A 17449-nucleotide genomic window follows, 5' to 3' on the forward strand; every position below is an offset into this window, starting at 1 on the left:
GGCATCTAAACGATTTCCTCCCATTCAGGAAAATTAAGTTGGCTCACCTGGTTTTGAAGGCAAGAATAAGAGTAACAATGAGTGTGGATAAGGCACTGCATAAAACAGTGAATGCAGGGAAATTATTCTTCATTTTTTCCTCCATTTGGCAGGTCTCTTACATTCATGCCTTGTGTGCTGCAGGTGGAATGGCTGAAGAATGAGGAGGTGATCGATCCCGCTGATGACCGCAACTTTTACATCACCATTGACCACAACCTGATCATCAAGCAGGCTCGCCTCTCTGACACGGCCAACTATACCTGTGTGGCCAAGAACATAGTGGCTAAAAGGCGCAGCACTACAGCTACAGTCATTGTCTATGGTAAGACCTGCTTTTTTATTTGCTTCTACTTTCCACAGCCAATCGGAATACAAGCTGGGACACTGTGTTGTAGTATTGTAAACAAGGATTAAACACAATAAGTTTTTCATTTAAATTTTTTATTTTTATCTATATTTGAAAAATACTATACAGTAAACCTATAATCAACAAATTAATTCAATTCATTGAACAAAATAGTACAATAAATAGCCAGTCTTTTATTAAAGTCAGTATTTTTTATATGAGGATTATTATTATTGTTGTTGTTGTTATCATCAATTATACTTGAAAAGTTACTATTGCCATTATTTACTGGTAATCTAGAACTGATACAGTTTTTGCTCTGGACCAAGCAAAAATATTTTGTTCATCTCTTTTTATGATTACATTTGATATATTTACATTTACGGCATTTAAGTTTTAAGTGGCAGACACTCTTATCCAGAGCACCTTACAGTGATTTAAAATATCCATCATTGAATCCCTCATTTGTTTACCTGGACCCAACCTATAGATCCATTCGCTTAAATAAGGTCATATTCATGAATATTCATACATTTACTACAGTCACCCACTATTAATTAAGCAAATAAGATACCCAATAAATTAGGGGCCGCTACAGAGACATTTCAGTTAATTAAAGGCCACTTCTGTTGAGTATAGTATGCAAGATTTTCTTGATTGGGTGCTGCAGAAAATCTTCACAGATAACTTCACAGATCACTGACGTGCACCGAGTGGCAATAGATCTGCTGACACTGTAAAGCTTTTTTCAGAGGACCCCCTGATGTGGCCTTCTGACAAACGCTGAAGTCCTTGAGAGAAAGCTGTGTAGCAGTTTGTCTTGTGTGCAGCCCTCCTTCACTGTTAACTAGGCAGCAGTGACTCCTAATGTGAAAAGTCACATCAGCGTGGCGTTTATGTAAAAACATAATGTGATCAAATGTGAGCGAATAATGTGATCACTATATCAAATCCACACATCAGAAACATTAAACCCTATTGCCTAATACTGTTTAGGTCTCTTTAGTGCTGACAAAAGAGCTCTGAATCATTGATACATGAAGAGAGAGAGAGAGAGAGAGAGAGAGAGAGATAGAAAGATGCTTTATTGATCCCGAGGGAAGAGTAGGATACATCACAGGGTGTTTTGTTGCTATACAGTTTGCTGGAGTCATGGAGCAGAATGCAGCAAAAAAAAAGGAAATGTCTTCTGTGGCCACTGGTGACTTTTCCTGCCCTACTTATTCGTCCAGAAGTCCGTTTGTAAGGAGCACTTGGCTGAGGAGCGGCCTTTGATATCGTTTCATCCTCAGACGAGTGAGGCGGATTCTGGCCTCTGCTGTGGGGTTCCAGTTCTCCTGGGCAGTGAAGTTCAGATGGGAGGAGCTCAGCCCCCCTGATTAGAGAGAGTTGCTTTCAGGCCCTCCTTACAGCCCCAGCATGGAGCATCAGAAGCTGATGGGGCAGGAGGGGGCAGAGCAAGGAGAGGAAACTCAATGAGAAACAGCCTCCATCTTCTTTCCTTGAGGGTTCCAGTTTTTCAGGCCTGTGCAAGGCTCAAATTTTTGGATTACTCTGAGAAATTGGATACCAGGTTCGATGATCTGGGTATAGAGGAGAATGGTCAATCTGCTTCAAACTGACCACCCCATACTCTCTTGACAGTAAACGGAGGCTGGTCAACGTGGACCGAGTGGTCCGTGTGTAACACCCGTTGCGGGCGTGGCTACCAGAAGAGGACACGCAGCTGCACCAACCCTGCACCTCTGAATGGAGGAGCCATCTGTGAAGGACAGGCCATTCAGAAGCTGGCCTGCAACCCGCTGTGTCCAGGTGGGCAGGAAGTTGTCACCCAGTAAAATACACTATACGGTGCTTCTACTGGGAGCTCATCCAAAAACACACATCCACCTTTCACATCACCTGTTGCGTTTTACTGTAATACTGTCACAGATAACAGTGCAGCTTAATTCTCAACTAAGATGAATAAATAGTTTTTAATTAATAGAATTAATGAATTAACCCTTAGTAACATAAGATTTCACAATAATTAGTAGGTAGTAACCACAGTAAATTATTAGAACATTGTGTGTGTGTGTCTGTACATACATGTATGGCGATGTATATTCCAACATATGTACAGAGGCTGTGCGTTAAAGTCATATTTTAAGTGACATTGTGGGATAAAAGAGTCAAATAGAAGAAGAGGGAATAAGAAATTGTATAGTAATTGTGTGTGTGTGTGTGTAGTGTGTCAACATTTTATATGCTTTAATATTTGCTCATGTTATGTGTTAATGTCAATTTTGTCACCCTGGGTGACAAAAATAATTACACATCAACAAAAGCATTAGACTTTCTTATTAAAGATACAGACAACTAAAAAAACTGAAAATAATGTTCAAAATGTCTCAAACACAAGATAATCTGGTTGCAACATTTAAGACACATAAGAATATTAATGTATATATAAGAGTCATTCTCTCTCTCTGTGCATGTGTGTGTGTGTGTCTCAGTGGACGGACTCTGGACGGAGTGGAGTAAGTGGTCCACCTGTGGGACTGAGTGCACACACTGGCGCCGCAGAGAGTGTAATGCCCCCGCGCCCAAAAACGGGGGTAAGGACTGTGATGGGTTGGTGCTGCAGTCCAAGAACTGTACAGATGGGCTGTGTATGCAGAGTGAGTATACATGATACTGCACTCTCATGCAAACACACACACACACTCACATACCAGTCTCATTCATTTTCTCCTTCTTCTTCTTTTCCTTCCTCCTGCCAGTGTGTCTCCGCTTCATCATGGCGGATTGTCTCGGTCTGTCAGATTTCTCTCTCTGTACTCCCCCAGCAGGCTGTAAATGTAGAGTGTGTGAGTGTAAGGAAGCAGCAGTGTGAGTAAAGACCCTCCTGACAGAGCATGGATCAGGAGCCACAATGTGTTTCTGCGCTAATTAGTGATTATGGCACAGGTTCACTAATAAAATTGTGAGAATTAAACTCTAATGCCAACGCGTTTTATGAAGCACAGGGGGAGTACAAAAGGTGTTTTGCTCATTTACGAAACTTGTAAAACTGGAGAAAGATGCATCTTCCAGCTCCTTATCTGTTTGCTGGGTGCAATAACCACATTAAAGATTCATTGTTTCTCCCTAAACTGAAGAAATGTCCAAACACTTTGTGGTTGGGCTCTGTATTTTGCACAGACAGAGAAATGCTTTCAGGCAAAAGTTTGCTGTGATACTTTCAGCTTTTACTTCATTATACATTCAGGCCAGTGAAGACCTGAGGGAAAGGAAACATTTGGCCTTTCCATAGCTGGGTAAACCTGGTGTTCATGTTTGTGGGTGTGTGTGTGTGTGTGTGTGTGTGTGTGTGTGTGTGTTTTCTTGCACTTGTTGTTCTTATCTTGGTGCATAACAAATATCTGATATCCAGAGTGGCTTTGTTCTGTATGGGATGTGATAGTTTCAGGCTTAGAATCTCTTATTATAGTTATGCATACGCATTGCAGTTAATGCACGGGCAGTGGTGGCCTAGCGGTTAAGGAAGTGGCCAGTTCGAAGGTTGCCAGTTCGAATCCCGATCCGCCAAAGGTGCAACTGAGGTGCCACTAAGCAAAGCACCATCCCCACACACTGCTCCCCGGGCGCCTGTCATGGCTGCCCACTGCTCACTCAGGGTGATGGGTTAAATGCCAAATTTCACTGTGTGCATTGTGTGCTGTGCTACTGTGTATCACATGTGACAATCACACTCAGATTATGAGAATATGTGTGTGTGTCTGCGGGACAGGTTGCTCTTCAGTTTGATGGTCCACTGTTTGTTTAAATCTTCCACTCTCAATTTAGCCCAACTAAAGTTTGCTAGTGTATGCAATTTACAGAGGCCACACAATATGGCTGAATATGTATAACATACCGAAATCAGTGTGACATATTCTGAACTTTATTTGAGACAGCCTACAAAGATCTTGATCCTTATCTAATTAAATCCTACACTGCAGATAAATAAAGAAATAAACATAAATAAATAAACATGCAAAATACTGTAATGCATATAAATGTAAAACTATTTATTTTAATCAAACTGTGTGAAATATTTTACAAAAGTAAATTGAAATGTAAATTAAAACTAAGAACCCTTTGATATTTTGTGTGAAGGATATTTATTGCTTGTGCTTCTATATAAAGATATATCTGTTTAGAGGATGAGGAAAATTTCACATGTGAAATTACGACCTATAATATAAGTCACATACATGTTAGTGACATGATAACACAGGGACATTGAAACCTCTGCAAACACCAGGAAAAAAAAAAATTAATCGTTAACACAATAGTCGTTTTTTTGTTGTTGTTAAACTTGCAGCAGGAAATCTTGCAGATCAGTTTATCTTTCTCTTCCCAGTGAGAGCCTCCCTCCTTTTTGTGAAATGTTTTGTTGGAAGCATTAGTTTGCTGACAAATTGATGTCCAGTTTGCGGTGAATTTAAAGCCTCCAGTTGGACTGATTCACCTTCTCTCCCTCTGATTGATTTTTGCCTCTCAGCTAAAAGGGTGAAGCCACTTGTGTCCGTGCTAATGACCATTTCACTGGGCATTTAGGAGAAATCCACATTATCTAAAAGCTCACGTTATTGCGCAAATCGTTGGGAATGTGTTAACGCATGATATATGAACTCGTGAGGCTCCAAAGCCTCCACTGTTATTACGCCACAGTGTTTCTAGCAGTCCTAATGGTCGTTTAGAAGACATTGGGGTTCAGATGAGAAATGCAAGGACGTTTTCAAGATCACCTAAAAGTACTTCTTCTAGTGAGAATGGCTCGATAATCCAAGTTTTTTTCACATACACAAATTCAGGGATTTATATATAATATAATAAGGGTATTATATGCAGGCACATGATCAATTAATTATACCAAACAGGTGCTAAAGGACATCAATTTTATTGTTTTTGATTGTTAAAACGCAGTCATATTCTGGAACACAAACATCTGTGTAGGAAAGTATATGATCCGGGCTATTATAGTTTGATGTCAGCCCATCTATGTAAACAGGAGCAACAATATTTTATGGAGCGTAAACCAATAATGAAACTGAAACTGTGAACCCTGCATGCCAACCCTCTCTTTAACATGAACACGGTGGGCAAAATGAAGTGAAAGTGATTGTTTTTGTCTTTGTGATACACATGAATCACAGCACACGGTGAACACAAAGAAATGTGTCCTCTGCGTTTAGCCCTTAGTGAGCAGTGGGCAGCCATGAAAGGCCCCCGGAGCAGTTTGTGGGGACGGTACTTTGCTCACAAGGCATTCGAACCTGCAAGCCCGCTTCCTTACCTGCTAGGTTCCACCACTGAGAGCAGGAACTTCAAATCAGCACTTTCCCCCTCGATATATGATCATGTTGAATATGTTCAGTGACAACTTGGTTGAGACAGGAGCGAGTGTGCCCTCAGTGAGCCAAGTCTTTATCGCATTAAATCTCAGCCCTGCATGTTCAGTAATGGGGTGCTGACGCTGTACTCCACATTTTGATTGGAAAATCAAACGTTCTCTTGATTTACTGTTCTCTAGTAAATCGAAAACATCCTATTTGTATATTTATCTGCCTTTTTAATGGGAAGAAAAGGTATGTGTGTTATGCATCTTCTAATCTTCTAATGCTTCATTCAGCTAATCTGAGCAAATCCTCTGTTAATATTTAACTTAAATGAGCACTAACTCTGCCAGCCTGCAAACAGTTTTTGGATGTTTGCTGGTTTCAAGGTTTTTCACTGTGTTCCTGATTTATCTGCCCTCTTTTATCTGTGGATTCACTTAAATCCATTTGACCTGTGTGACTCTTCTGTTTCTCCTGTCTTACTCTGTTATGATGTTGCTTTTGAGAGCTTTGCTAGCTCAACTCAGAGACAGATGACATTTTCTCGACTTATTGATCTGCACAAAGGCCAGAGCAGACATGAATAAAGGGGGCAAGTCGATTTGCTCTGATGTGGTTGTGGAGGCTGGCGGTCTGTACCCCAGCACTTGTCCTCTTGGTGAGGGGAGCAGTCAGGGGTCCTTCAGATAACTTTTCCTGTAATATAATTAAGTAGTTTCTATGTGTTTGCCCTCATGATCTGTAAAAAAAACTTCAACTGGTTAAGACTCTGAGGATCTGAAAGTAGTTTACAAACGTTTTCTTAGGACAGCCAAAAAAAGTTGAATATTTGAATGATTTAGTTTAATTTCCCTTCCTTTGTGCTTCGTATTAAAAATTCTTGTATATTAAAAAATGTATTAGTATGTTGTTTTTTGAAAACCCTACAGTCAAGATAAATTTTTCATTTATGATTCATGTGTACTTATAATTGAGGGAAATGTTAAACTTGATGTCAGATGCTTGAGGACAGAGCTACAAGCTGATTATGTGAAGAATTGCTCTGGAGAGTAAATGGTCTTCTAAACCCAGTAGCCATCAGAGATTGTCAAAGCAATACAGTCTGACTCAAGGTTGCAGGCTAAATGTTCTCACATATAAGTCTATATATTTTTCAGTGGAAAAGGCCAATTTTGTGCAAGTTACAAAAAAACCCTGCAGATTTACAAATACGTAGGTTCCCTCTTTAATTTTCTTATTCATCTCAGACTGTCTTTTCTGTATGATATGCAATGAGAACCCAGTAAAACAAGAACTTTATTGACTTTTCTCTTACTTTTCTCTTTCTGTCCCCATCTATCTGTCCCGGTCTCTCATGTCTGTTTACACTGACACACAACTACACACATGTACACACACAACCCATTCATCACACTATCGATCCACCTGTCATCTGTGTATCACCTGTCTGCCTTTTCACAGAGTCTCCTTTGTGCTTATAGCCCCAGTGACTCGGGTCTGGATGTTATTGGTGAAAATGTGTGTGGGTTTCAGCCCAATTCAATCCTCTGCAAGAGTTTGAGTCACTTTATTCAGTTAACAGTTTGTCACTTTATCTGTGATCTTCAGTTGTAGCCTGATCTGACTGTATTTTTCCAACACAGACGGAAGTTCTGAGAGGCTGTTTATCACAGTAAACCCATCATTAGACCTAATGACACATAATGCATGCAAACACACAGCGTCCCTGTTTGCACCATCATTAGAGTTTGAAAGGGACACAGAGAGAAGGAATTTTCTTTTGTGGTCATCACTTGTGTCTTTTGTTGCCATGTTTGATTTTGTTTTGTACCATATTTTCATTTATTTTCACTACTCCATCTCCAAGGTTCTCTGTATCAGACGTCCTCTGAGCCTAAAGACACCAGTCCTTTTGGATTTCCATGTGAGTTCTTTTTTGTTGCATTCCTCTGTTTCCCTTTATCATCTCTGTTCCTTTCTGTATTAGCTCTTTAATGTACCCACGTCTTTTTTTTTTTTTTTTTTACCATGGTTTGACCTACACACTGTCTCCTCTGCACATCTATGAACACAGGCTGACCGGAGGGCGTCCGAAATGCCACTCTGCGCACTAACACCAGACATTTTCCAACCTACACTTGTTCAAAGTCTATTAATCTGCGTGATACATTTTAATGCCCAGCCCAGAAACTGCTGGACTTTATCTTCAAAGGATGCATGGCGGATTGTGCGCCTGAGGCGGGGTGTGTGTTAAACAACTACAGGGAGCCTCGCAGAGGAAGCATATTTAGATTGTATCACTGGACTTTCATCTGCTCTCCCGCAGACCGAGCGCCCTCCTCGCGTATTTTCGGGGGCTGCAGACAGGTCGAAGGCTGATAAGATGTGTGCAGACTGCGGCCCAGAGAGGCCTGTTGTGTTTGTGCAGAATGCATTTCATGTGTTTGAGATTAGCTAATGGCACCGATGACCGGCTTTAACGTAAGATGCATGTTAGACCAGTCCTAAATCCAGTTCCCCCACCAAAATGTCGTCATCCCAACCAAACCCTGCTTAAACCCCACCACATTTATTATGAAGCTTTTGAGAAACTCCTGAGCCTAGATATGGTAGGACTGGAAATAAAACTGTCAGGAACCACTCTAGGCCAAGGACTGAGAAACACTGTGCCATGTCACACACACACTTTGACTTTTATTTTGTGTGCTGGGATAGTGCAGATTGTAGGGTTAAATGATTCATTTGGATGAAATACAGCACTGGCTAAGCAACTCACTCTTTACACTCTGTCAGCCAATTCTCCGTATGGTTTGTGACCAGTGACCCCAACATTGAATATATTGAATATATTCATGAATAAATTTTACCACAATTAATGTAGTATTGGTTAATTATATATTTCAGGTAACACAAACAGTTAAATGCAAAGTTTTACAAATTACCTGATATAGTTTTACAGAACAGAACAGAAACAGGCATGAACTCTCCACACAGGCTACGTCTACTATAAATGAGAAAATTCGAAATTAGAATCATTTACACTACATTTACATCATTTATCAGACGCCCTTATCCAGAGCGACTTACAATCAGTATTCACAGGGACAGTCTCCCTGGAGCAACTTAGGGTTAAGTGTCTTGCTCAAGGACACAATGGTAGTAAGTGGGATTTGAACCTGGGTCTTCTGGTTCATAGGCGAGTGTGTTACCCACTAGGCTACTACCACCCTGTATTATTGGTCAATCACATTTATTGGCGATGTATGTAATTGAACACTTATAAGCAATTTGATTGTGGTTGAATCAAATCACAGGCACTTGCAGGCGATTTTATTTATGCTCACCACAACCCTTTGTAGTCTGCCATTTATTTTCTTTTTTCAGTGCACTGACAGTATCATTTTGGAGATAGGTACTGTCACCTGACTGTAAATTTGGAAAGGGAGGGGGGTGAGGGAGGGGTATTCACTTACCACAAGATTCCTGCTGAATAATCATCTTGATTTTAAGAAGTTGTGACTGATTTCATCATGTATCTGTCTGGTTCTCATCAGACCTGTCTCCCATGAGCCCTGTCTTATTCAGCTTATTCAGATCATTGAGCGATCAATAGGATCAGTCCCTCCTGCACCCACCGGGACACACCAGCACTGCCAAGTTTCTACTCTTCCAGATTATCTAGTAGCTCCTACTGACAACCCCATCACGTCTCTCTGAGAGTCTCGTTCAGAGGGGTGCTGGGATTTGGCAGTCTCTCTCTCTCTCTAGTAGAGTTGAAGAGGTCAGGGCGGGTATACTGAAGCCTGCATTCGGGGGATGAATCCCCTGCGTCGCTCTGATTAAACTCTCAGCAGCTCAGGAGGCCTGATGGTGCCACTGATTGGTTCTGCCTTTAAAGCAACTGCAGTCGTGGGCTGGAGGGAGAACCTGATGTTCCTTCCTTGAAGACGACCTCTACCCTGTTCTGCCTTTCGAGCAGCGGAACAATGGCCTGTAACACTCTCACGAATTAAAGGCCCTTCATTAATACAAACATTGGACCATTTAAATATTGTATAAATTTTTTTTTTTCCCTTTAATTGCTAAATTAATTACAAATTCACTTTTTTTTATTTAATATTATAAAAAGTGATATGAAGTGGAAATAATTTGGAAAAAGGCCTGAATCTTAATTTATTGTTTGTAAATGGAATTCCGAAGGTTGGCACAAGGACGGTGCGAATTTGAGCTGCATGGCTCTTTTACAAAGCGGGATGATCCATGTTATCCCAGCTGCATCTCATCCAAAGAGCACTTCATCTCTGTACTTGAATACTGATCTTCATCCTATTGAAAAAACATGTGACTTGCATACACATATTCTTAAAGTGATGAAGAAATAATTCTGAATCTCAAATACTTTGACTTTTCATTGAACATTTTTTCTGAGAGAAAATACAAGCTCGTGGCGGGTACTGCCATCTACAGACAGGGCAGTGAAGAGCAGCGTTTCACATAAAAAAAGCAGCTCTTGTAGTTTCTTTTCTGCTCCTGGTCATCTCCACTCCACTCCAACTGTGCTCAGTTCCTCCTGGCTGCCTGTGAATCAGAGATGTGAACTCCCAAACAGCAGGTTACCTCTGTTCATTTAATCTGCACTTTGAAATCAAATATGGGCTCTTTATGAGTTTTTTTTTTAGTTTGAGGAGTAGTCACATTAGCCACATGGCTCCTTAAAGGAGCAGTTCTGCCCACGGCCTGCAGCCGTGCACCTTTCATGAGCTGTCAAAGCACAGACTGAAGCCAGGTGACCTAGTGCTGCTTCTAATGATAGCTTGTCACATTTTTGCATAAAGCAGTCACTGTGCCTCATAATCACAGGGACTTTTTTCCAGCTGGAAATGTTGCAAAGGAAGAGTGTGAGGGAGATGAAATAAGAAGTGTGAAACTGGAGCTTTTTCCAGATCCTATCAGGGTACAAAGTAATGGTGGGAGAAAGACGAATGGCATGCATTCAGACACACGGAGCAGTAATTTGAAGCTACACAACACATTTTTCATAGAACCGTGGGCTGGCATTTGCTGTATTGTATGTTGACATCTTTAATCAATGTTTTGCCATTTAGATGTGTGGAGATGTGAAAAGCACACCTTCGCTGGCTCACCTCAAGCAAACATCTGACTTTTTTAGATGCACAGGATGAACCTGTTGGTCTGTGGTTTGTTGGTCTTGTCATAATGCTGTCAGGTAGCAGATTTAAGGATAAGGCCACATAAAGTGTAAGCATTGCACAGTGGATTCTGATTGTCAGGAACAACAAGACAATGAAAATCGTGCAAGATGTGGAGCACCCCTATGTCCATTTCAGGGCATCCAGGCTCCGCTTATCTCCAACAGTAACATGGTGATAAGTTGTCACAAATTCTCCAGTCTTTGTACTACATAGGTATGAAGACCAAGTCAAGTGATAGTGGCTGAGAGTTGACAGTCTAACGTATCCCATAGGCCTTATTGATTTAGGCCTTCGCTTTACTTTTTTCACCCATCTGTGGCACTGTGGTAACATACATGACTGCAGGTAATATATACTTACAATATATTGTTAATATATGTAATATAATGTATTTCAAAACCATATTGTTGTTCAAAAGCAAAAACTGGCAGCATTGAACTGGAGCTTTTTGGTCAGGAAACTCCATTCATACACACTGCAGTGTAATGAAGTCCTGCTAATATTAATATCCAACCATGTCGGAAACTGGATATTTGCAACCAGATAGGATCTTAATGTGACAGGATGTGACATGGCCTTAATAAACGTCTATCAATCAGAGAGATGAATTCTGCCTGTAGGTGGTGAGGGTATCACCTGTTGATATATTCCCTCTCCTGTGCCCCCAGCTGCACCCAGCACAGACGGTGTAGCGCTGTATGTGGGCATCGTCATCGCTGTCATCATGTGCCTGGTCATCTCCGTCATCGTGGCGCTCTTCGTATATCGGAAGAACCACCGTGACTTTGACTCAGACATCATGGACTCTTCTGGACTCAACGGCGGCTTCCAGCCTGTTAACATCAAAACAGCTCGGACAGGTAAGTAGGGGGACAGGTGGGGGTCTTACATGTGGTCTTTATTTTCCCAACATCCAGCTATTGTGCCAAGTCTGCCGATCACGCTGTGAGTTTCAGATTAATGGACGTCAGGACATGTCTGTGCGTGATCGGGATGGAGAATTCATCTGGTTTATGACTGAAAAGGCATATCTATGAGAATTTTATTGCTGAGATCGGTGTGGGGGGCTGCCTGGTGTTTCTGTATTACATTGTGTGTCAGTCAGATATGAAGGTAGTCTGTGGGCCTCGGCAGGGTGTAATTACTCCTGCACGTGCAGGGTGGTCAGTGTTAATTAGATATGTGCAGTGGGGGACTGGGTATAGGGGGAGGGGTGCTGAATTTGGTTCTGTTTGATTAATAAAAAAGGCAGCGAAAAAGGTGCCACTACAATAGTATGTGTCTGTGTGTGTGTGTTTGAGAGTATGCTGAATATATCTGTACACTTTAAAGGCCCCTCCACACTCCAGTATATTAACCAGAGGCCTCATCCAGTGCTAACGACTCGCTGCACTTAACACCTACTCCACCTGAGGTTGCTATGGAGGCAAAAGCTTTCAACCATTTATCTGCTGGTGCACCGACATGGAGACGAGATGCACTTAACACTGACTCTGCAGAGAGGAGAGGTAATCAGCAGTCAGCAGGGTAAATTGGCTCGGGTGACTGAGAACTCCGGAGGAAGAGGAGGACATGAGGAGGTGGGCGGGCGGAGGTGTCTCAGCAGGGCTGCCACACCCACTCAGCAGTTTCATGAATATTCACGCCATACCTGAGCGCATTGCCTCATTAATGTGGAGGCCATCTGCTCCCTGTGTGAGTGCGCTGAGGTTTCGCTGCTCCTCTCCGGTCCGCAACTGTGCAGTGATGAGCATGATTACATACACACACCCATCATACATAAAATGAGGATTTGAATCTCATATCTTTTTCTGCACCAAAATCTTATAATCTTATTTTGTCACTTAAATGGGACAGTGTTGGCCTATAGGCTAAAGATTCAGACCCGTAATCGGAAAGGTGCCACTGAGGTGCCACACATTGCTCCCCGGGTGCCTTTCATGGCTGCCCACTGCTCACTAAGGTAATGAGTTAAATGCAGAGGACACATTTGAACACAGAAGACACTAAATGAAATGTACTGATCCAGCAGTGTGTGGCTATCATCAGTTCTCATTATGCAATGAGCTAAGCCACATCATCAGAATGGGATCAGTGCTCAGAAATGAGGAAAGGTTACAAATTTATTAGTGCATACAAGTAGTAATGACTGGGACCATAAAATGAACAGCATTTTATATTGCTGGTAATTGCATTAATTCAGCATCCAGAAAGGTTTTCTTGGGTGATTAAAGTGCGTGAGTCATTAAAAGGAGGTCAGCAAATTCCCAACTTTTTCATCATGAAAAGCAACACCACTCAGCGAAATCCCTGTTATGGACTAATGTTTTGAACTTGCTCATGTTTTATTTAGCATGGCCCCTTGTAGCCTAGTAACCCCAAAAACCCCAAGTTGTGTCAGCAATAAATGAGTTTAGTACTTACTGTTATTTCTCACATTTTTTCTATCTCTTTCTCTCCCCAGCTGACCTCTTGACTGTGCCCCCTGACCTCACCTCTGCTGCAGCAAAGTACCGCAGCCCGGTTTATGCTCTGCATGACGTGGCCGACAAAATCCCCATGACCAACTCCCCACTGCTTGACCCACTGCCCAACCTGAAGATAAAGGTGTACAATTCATCCGGACTGGTCACCCCACAGGACGATCTGTCTGATTTATCCTCCAAACTGTCACCCAAACTGCCCCATGCCTTGATCGACAGTGACACCATCAGTCGGCGCACCCAAACCCTGATGCGCTCGGGTGACCCATCCTGCAGCGCATACGGCTCCTTTAATGCCCTTGGAGGTCACCTCATTGTCCCCAACTCAGGTGAGATCTTTTCATCAAATGAGAGGACAGAATTTCTGGTGTTTAGGTTCTGGCAAAGAGCCCCAAAACACGAGAATGTTAGCGGTTTGAACCATGCACACGGTTACAGGTCAACTCGGCCATAAAGACTATAGAGACAGACACAGGAACTTGTTGGTGCAAGTGTGACTGACATCCATCTACAGTGCATTATTCACAGAGCATCACTTTTTCCACATTTTTAAATTTATTTTCCCTCAGAATTCTACACACAACAACAGAATTCTACACACAACAACAAGTAGGTGGTAGTAGTCTAGTGTGTAAGACACTCGCCTGTGAACCATCCCACTTACTCCCATTGTGTCCCTGAGCAAGACACTTAACTTTAATTTGCTCCAGGGAGACTGTCCCTGTAACTACTGATTGTAATTCGCTCTGGATAGGGCGTCTGATAAATGCTGTAAATGTAAATGTAACCCATAATGTCAATATTAAAATGTTTACTTGAGGTTTTGGGAAATTTATAAAAAAAAAAATAATAATTGAGAAAGGACATGTACATAAGTATTCGCAGCCTTTGCTCAATACTTTGTCGATGCATCTTTTGGAGCAATTACAGCGTCAAGCTTGGCGCACCTATCCTTGGGCAGTTTGGCCAATTCCTCTTTGCAGCACCTCTCAAGCTCTATCAGGTTGGATGGGAAGCATCGGTGTAGCCAAGAGCACTCTGGACCAGGATTTTATCCAGAATGTCTCTGTACATTGCAGCAATCATCTTTCCCACTATCCTGACTAGTCTCCCAGTTTCTGCAGATGAAAAACATCCCCACAGCATGATGCTGCCACCACCATGCTTCAGTGTAAAGATGGTATTGGCCTGGTGATGAGCGGTGACTGGTTTCCTCCAAACATGAAACCTGGCATTCACATAAAGAGTTCAATCTTTGTCTCCCCAGACCAGAGAAATTTGTTCCTCATGGTCTCAGACTCCCTCAGGTGCCTTTTGGGAAACTCCAAGCAGGCTGCCATGTGCCTTTTACCTAGTTGTGACTTCCGTCAGGCCACTCTACCATACAGGCCAGATTGATTGGTGGATTGCTGCAAAGACCTCTGGAGCTCTGACAGAGTGACCATTGGGTTCTTGGTGAGCACCCTAAGAGGAGGGTCCTTCTCTCCCGATCGCTCAGTTTAGTCGGCCGGACAGCACTGGGAACTGTGGGACCTTATATAGATGGTGTGTACCTTTCAAACAACTGTTTTGTCCACAGGTGGATTCCAATTAAGCTGCAGAAACATCTCAAGGATGATCAGGGGGAACAGGATGCACCAGAGCTCAATTTTGAGCTTCATGGCAAAGGCTGTGTACTTATGTACATGTGCTTTTTATTTTTTTTATTTTTAATACTTTTGGCAAAACCTCAAGTAATTGTTTTACACATTGTCATTATGGGATGTTGTGTGTGGAATTCTGAAATAAGGCTGAAACACAACAAAATGTGGAAAAAGTGATGTGCTGTGAATACTTTTCAGATGCACTGTATCCATTTTGATGCTGTTGATGGATGGTCAGTCTGCAATGTGTGAATGTGATCATCAGCAAAAAAAAGCTACATCTAATGAGAACACAGGATGACATTTCAAGAGGTTCATGTTCTTGCATATCTTTTCATGACAGAGTGAGAACCAACAAACTTAAATGTTTAATCTCACTTTATTCTAAGGTTGTGTTATTGTATGGCTGCTAAAAATCTCTTGAGTATTCCGATTTAAATTCCCTTGGCTGGTTATTCTGGTTGTAGAATGACTAGAATACCATTTATTGTCACTATACACGTGTACAATGAGATTAAAAGCAACTCCTTCAGTACAGACATAAATGTAGGAAAAAGTACAAGAAGAAAAAAGTACAGAAATACAATACAAAATACAATAAATCAGGAATTACAAAGTGACAAGTGACAATGCTATATACATATGGGAAGAAGAAATAACTGAGTAAGGCTTTGTATACAGTGTGTGTGGATTGCACAGTATTGCACATTAGATTATTGCACCTTGTTTTCAAATTATTCACAGTAATGATGAACATGTAGTGAGTGGTGGATGTTTGACAGTGATAATGATATTGCACAGTATACAAATATTGCAGTGTTCAATGCTAAATAAATATTAATATGGCATGGCTGGAGGATAAAAGGAAGGAAAAAATCCAATTGGCTAACAATCTTAACAGTTAACAATCATGCATCAGCCTCTGTTTGGTTCATTTTTCGTTGTGCTTTGAGCTCTGTTGTGAAGATGTGCATGTACACATGAAAGACTTTAGGAGAGGGTGGAGGTTTAGGGATCTTCTGAATGCCTTTGGATTGGTTCTTAAGCAGCAGGAGTTTTTGTGACATTTCAGCTCTTCATATCTGCTATTGAGCAGAGTTCGGACCAACGTGTGTGTGTGTGTAATAACTGGATTAGTGCTTCATTCAGACACGGGTCTTATAGCTTCTCCCCCGTCTGCGTATTGAAATGGACTACTTAAGAGAGGGGGGTGTGACATTAAACACTTAACCCCTAAACGCATGTTTCATAATGAATGCATGTTTTCATGCAGGTGTGAGTTTGCTGGTGCCAGCAGGGGCCATTCCACAGGGTCGTGTGTATGAGATGTATGTTACGGTGCACAGAAAGGACAGCATGAGGTACCATTCACATACATGCGCGCACACACATATATTTTTATGTAGAATTTCTTATCAGACACATTATGTTCTCAGGCCTTTGGTGGATGCCGGTCAGACAGTCTTGAGTCCAGTGGTCAGCTGTGGTCCTCCTGGTGCACTGCTGACCCGGCCCGTCATCATCACCATGCACCACTGCGCGGACACCACCAACTCAGAGGACTGGCTCATCCAGCTACGTAGCCAATCACAGCAGGGCCAGTGGGAGGTGAGTAAAGCATCTAAAGTATTTAGCCAGCTTCTCTCATATATGACACCTGCAACCCTGATGTGGATTAAGAGTGAGTGAGTGAGTGAGTGAGTGAGTGAGTGAGTTGTACATGAGTCCATACTCAATGAACTGCCTGGACTGTGTTTGCGCAACAAATGCAACAAGATTCACAAATATAATTTATGAGTTACAAAATAAATGTAACCCACTTACTACCATTGTGAAGTAAGTGAGCAAGAAACTTAAACTGAGTGTCTCCAGGGAGATTTCCCTGTAAATATTCATTGTAAGTCATTCAACACCAAAAAAATGCATTTCTAGAAATGATTCACAAATGTCAGTGCAGTTACATTTATTCACAAACCAAGAAATCTGCATTTACAATCAACTTCAACTTCCCCTTAAAGGGAAGTTTTAAGTGAATACCTTAAAACTTCAGTGACCCAAATCAAATTCTTTGTGAATACCTTTACATATATTTGTGGATTTTTTAAACTTCCCTGATTGCGCTTGATTCACAAATGTGTTTTTTTTTATTTTTTTTCTTTTCAAAAAGTAGCCAATCAGATGTCTCCAGAGTTTACAGTCAATCACATCAACTGATGTTCAAGAGTTTGATTCAATGTTGAATCCTTTATGTTTTGTCGTGGAAGGAATTGCGAAAACACAAGTTTCATAAAATGAATCGAGACAAAAGTCATAAATATAACGAAAATCCTGCAATGTTTTGTTGTGGTAGAAACTG

At 41.6% G+C, this 17449-nt stretch overlaps 1 protein-coding gene across 5 annotated transcripts in view; it reads left to right on the forward strand.

The window, feature by feature from the left end:
- The window catches only part of unc5cb (unc-5 netrin receptor Cb), a 96778-nt gene that overhangs the window by 69906 nt on the left and 9423 nt on the right, over nt 1-17449 (forward strand). For 4 of the 5 annotated variants that reach the window (XM_028980940.1, XM_028980944.1, XM_028980945.1 and 1 more), the window contains exons 5-12: nt 184-364; nt 2033-2200; nt 2884-3048; nt 7622-7678; nt 11636-11827; nt 13432-13779; nt 16367-16454; nt 16530-16701. In XM_028980940.1, coding sequence (XP_028836773.1) covers nt 184-364; nt 2033-2200; nt 2884-3048; nt 7622-7678; nt 11636-11827; nt 13432-13779; nt 16367-16454; nt 16530-16701 — 1371 coding nt within the window. The remainder of the gene's footprint in view (nt 1-183; nt 365-2032; nt 2201-2883; nt 3049-7621; nt 7679-11635; nt 11828-13431; nt 13780-16366; nt 16455-16529; nt 16702-17449) is intronic. The other variant, XM_028980941.1, reaches the window with a different exon arrangement.

Source organism: Denticeps clupeoides, chromosome 5, assembly GCF_900700375.1.
Source record: "Denticeps clupeoides chromosome 5, fDenClu1.1, whole genome shotgun sequence".
Lineage (NCBI taxonomy): Eukaryota > Metazoa > Chordata > Actinopteri > Clupeiformes > Denticipitidae > Denticeps > Denticeps clupeoides.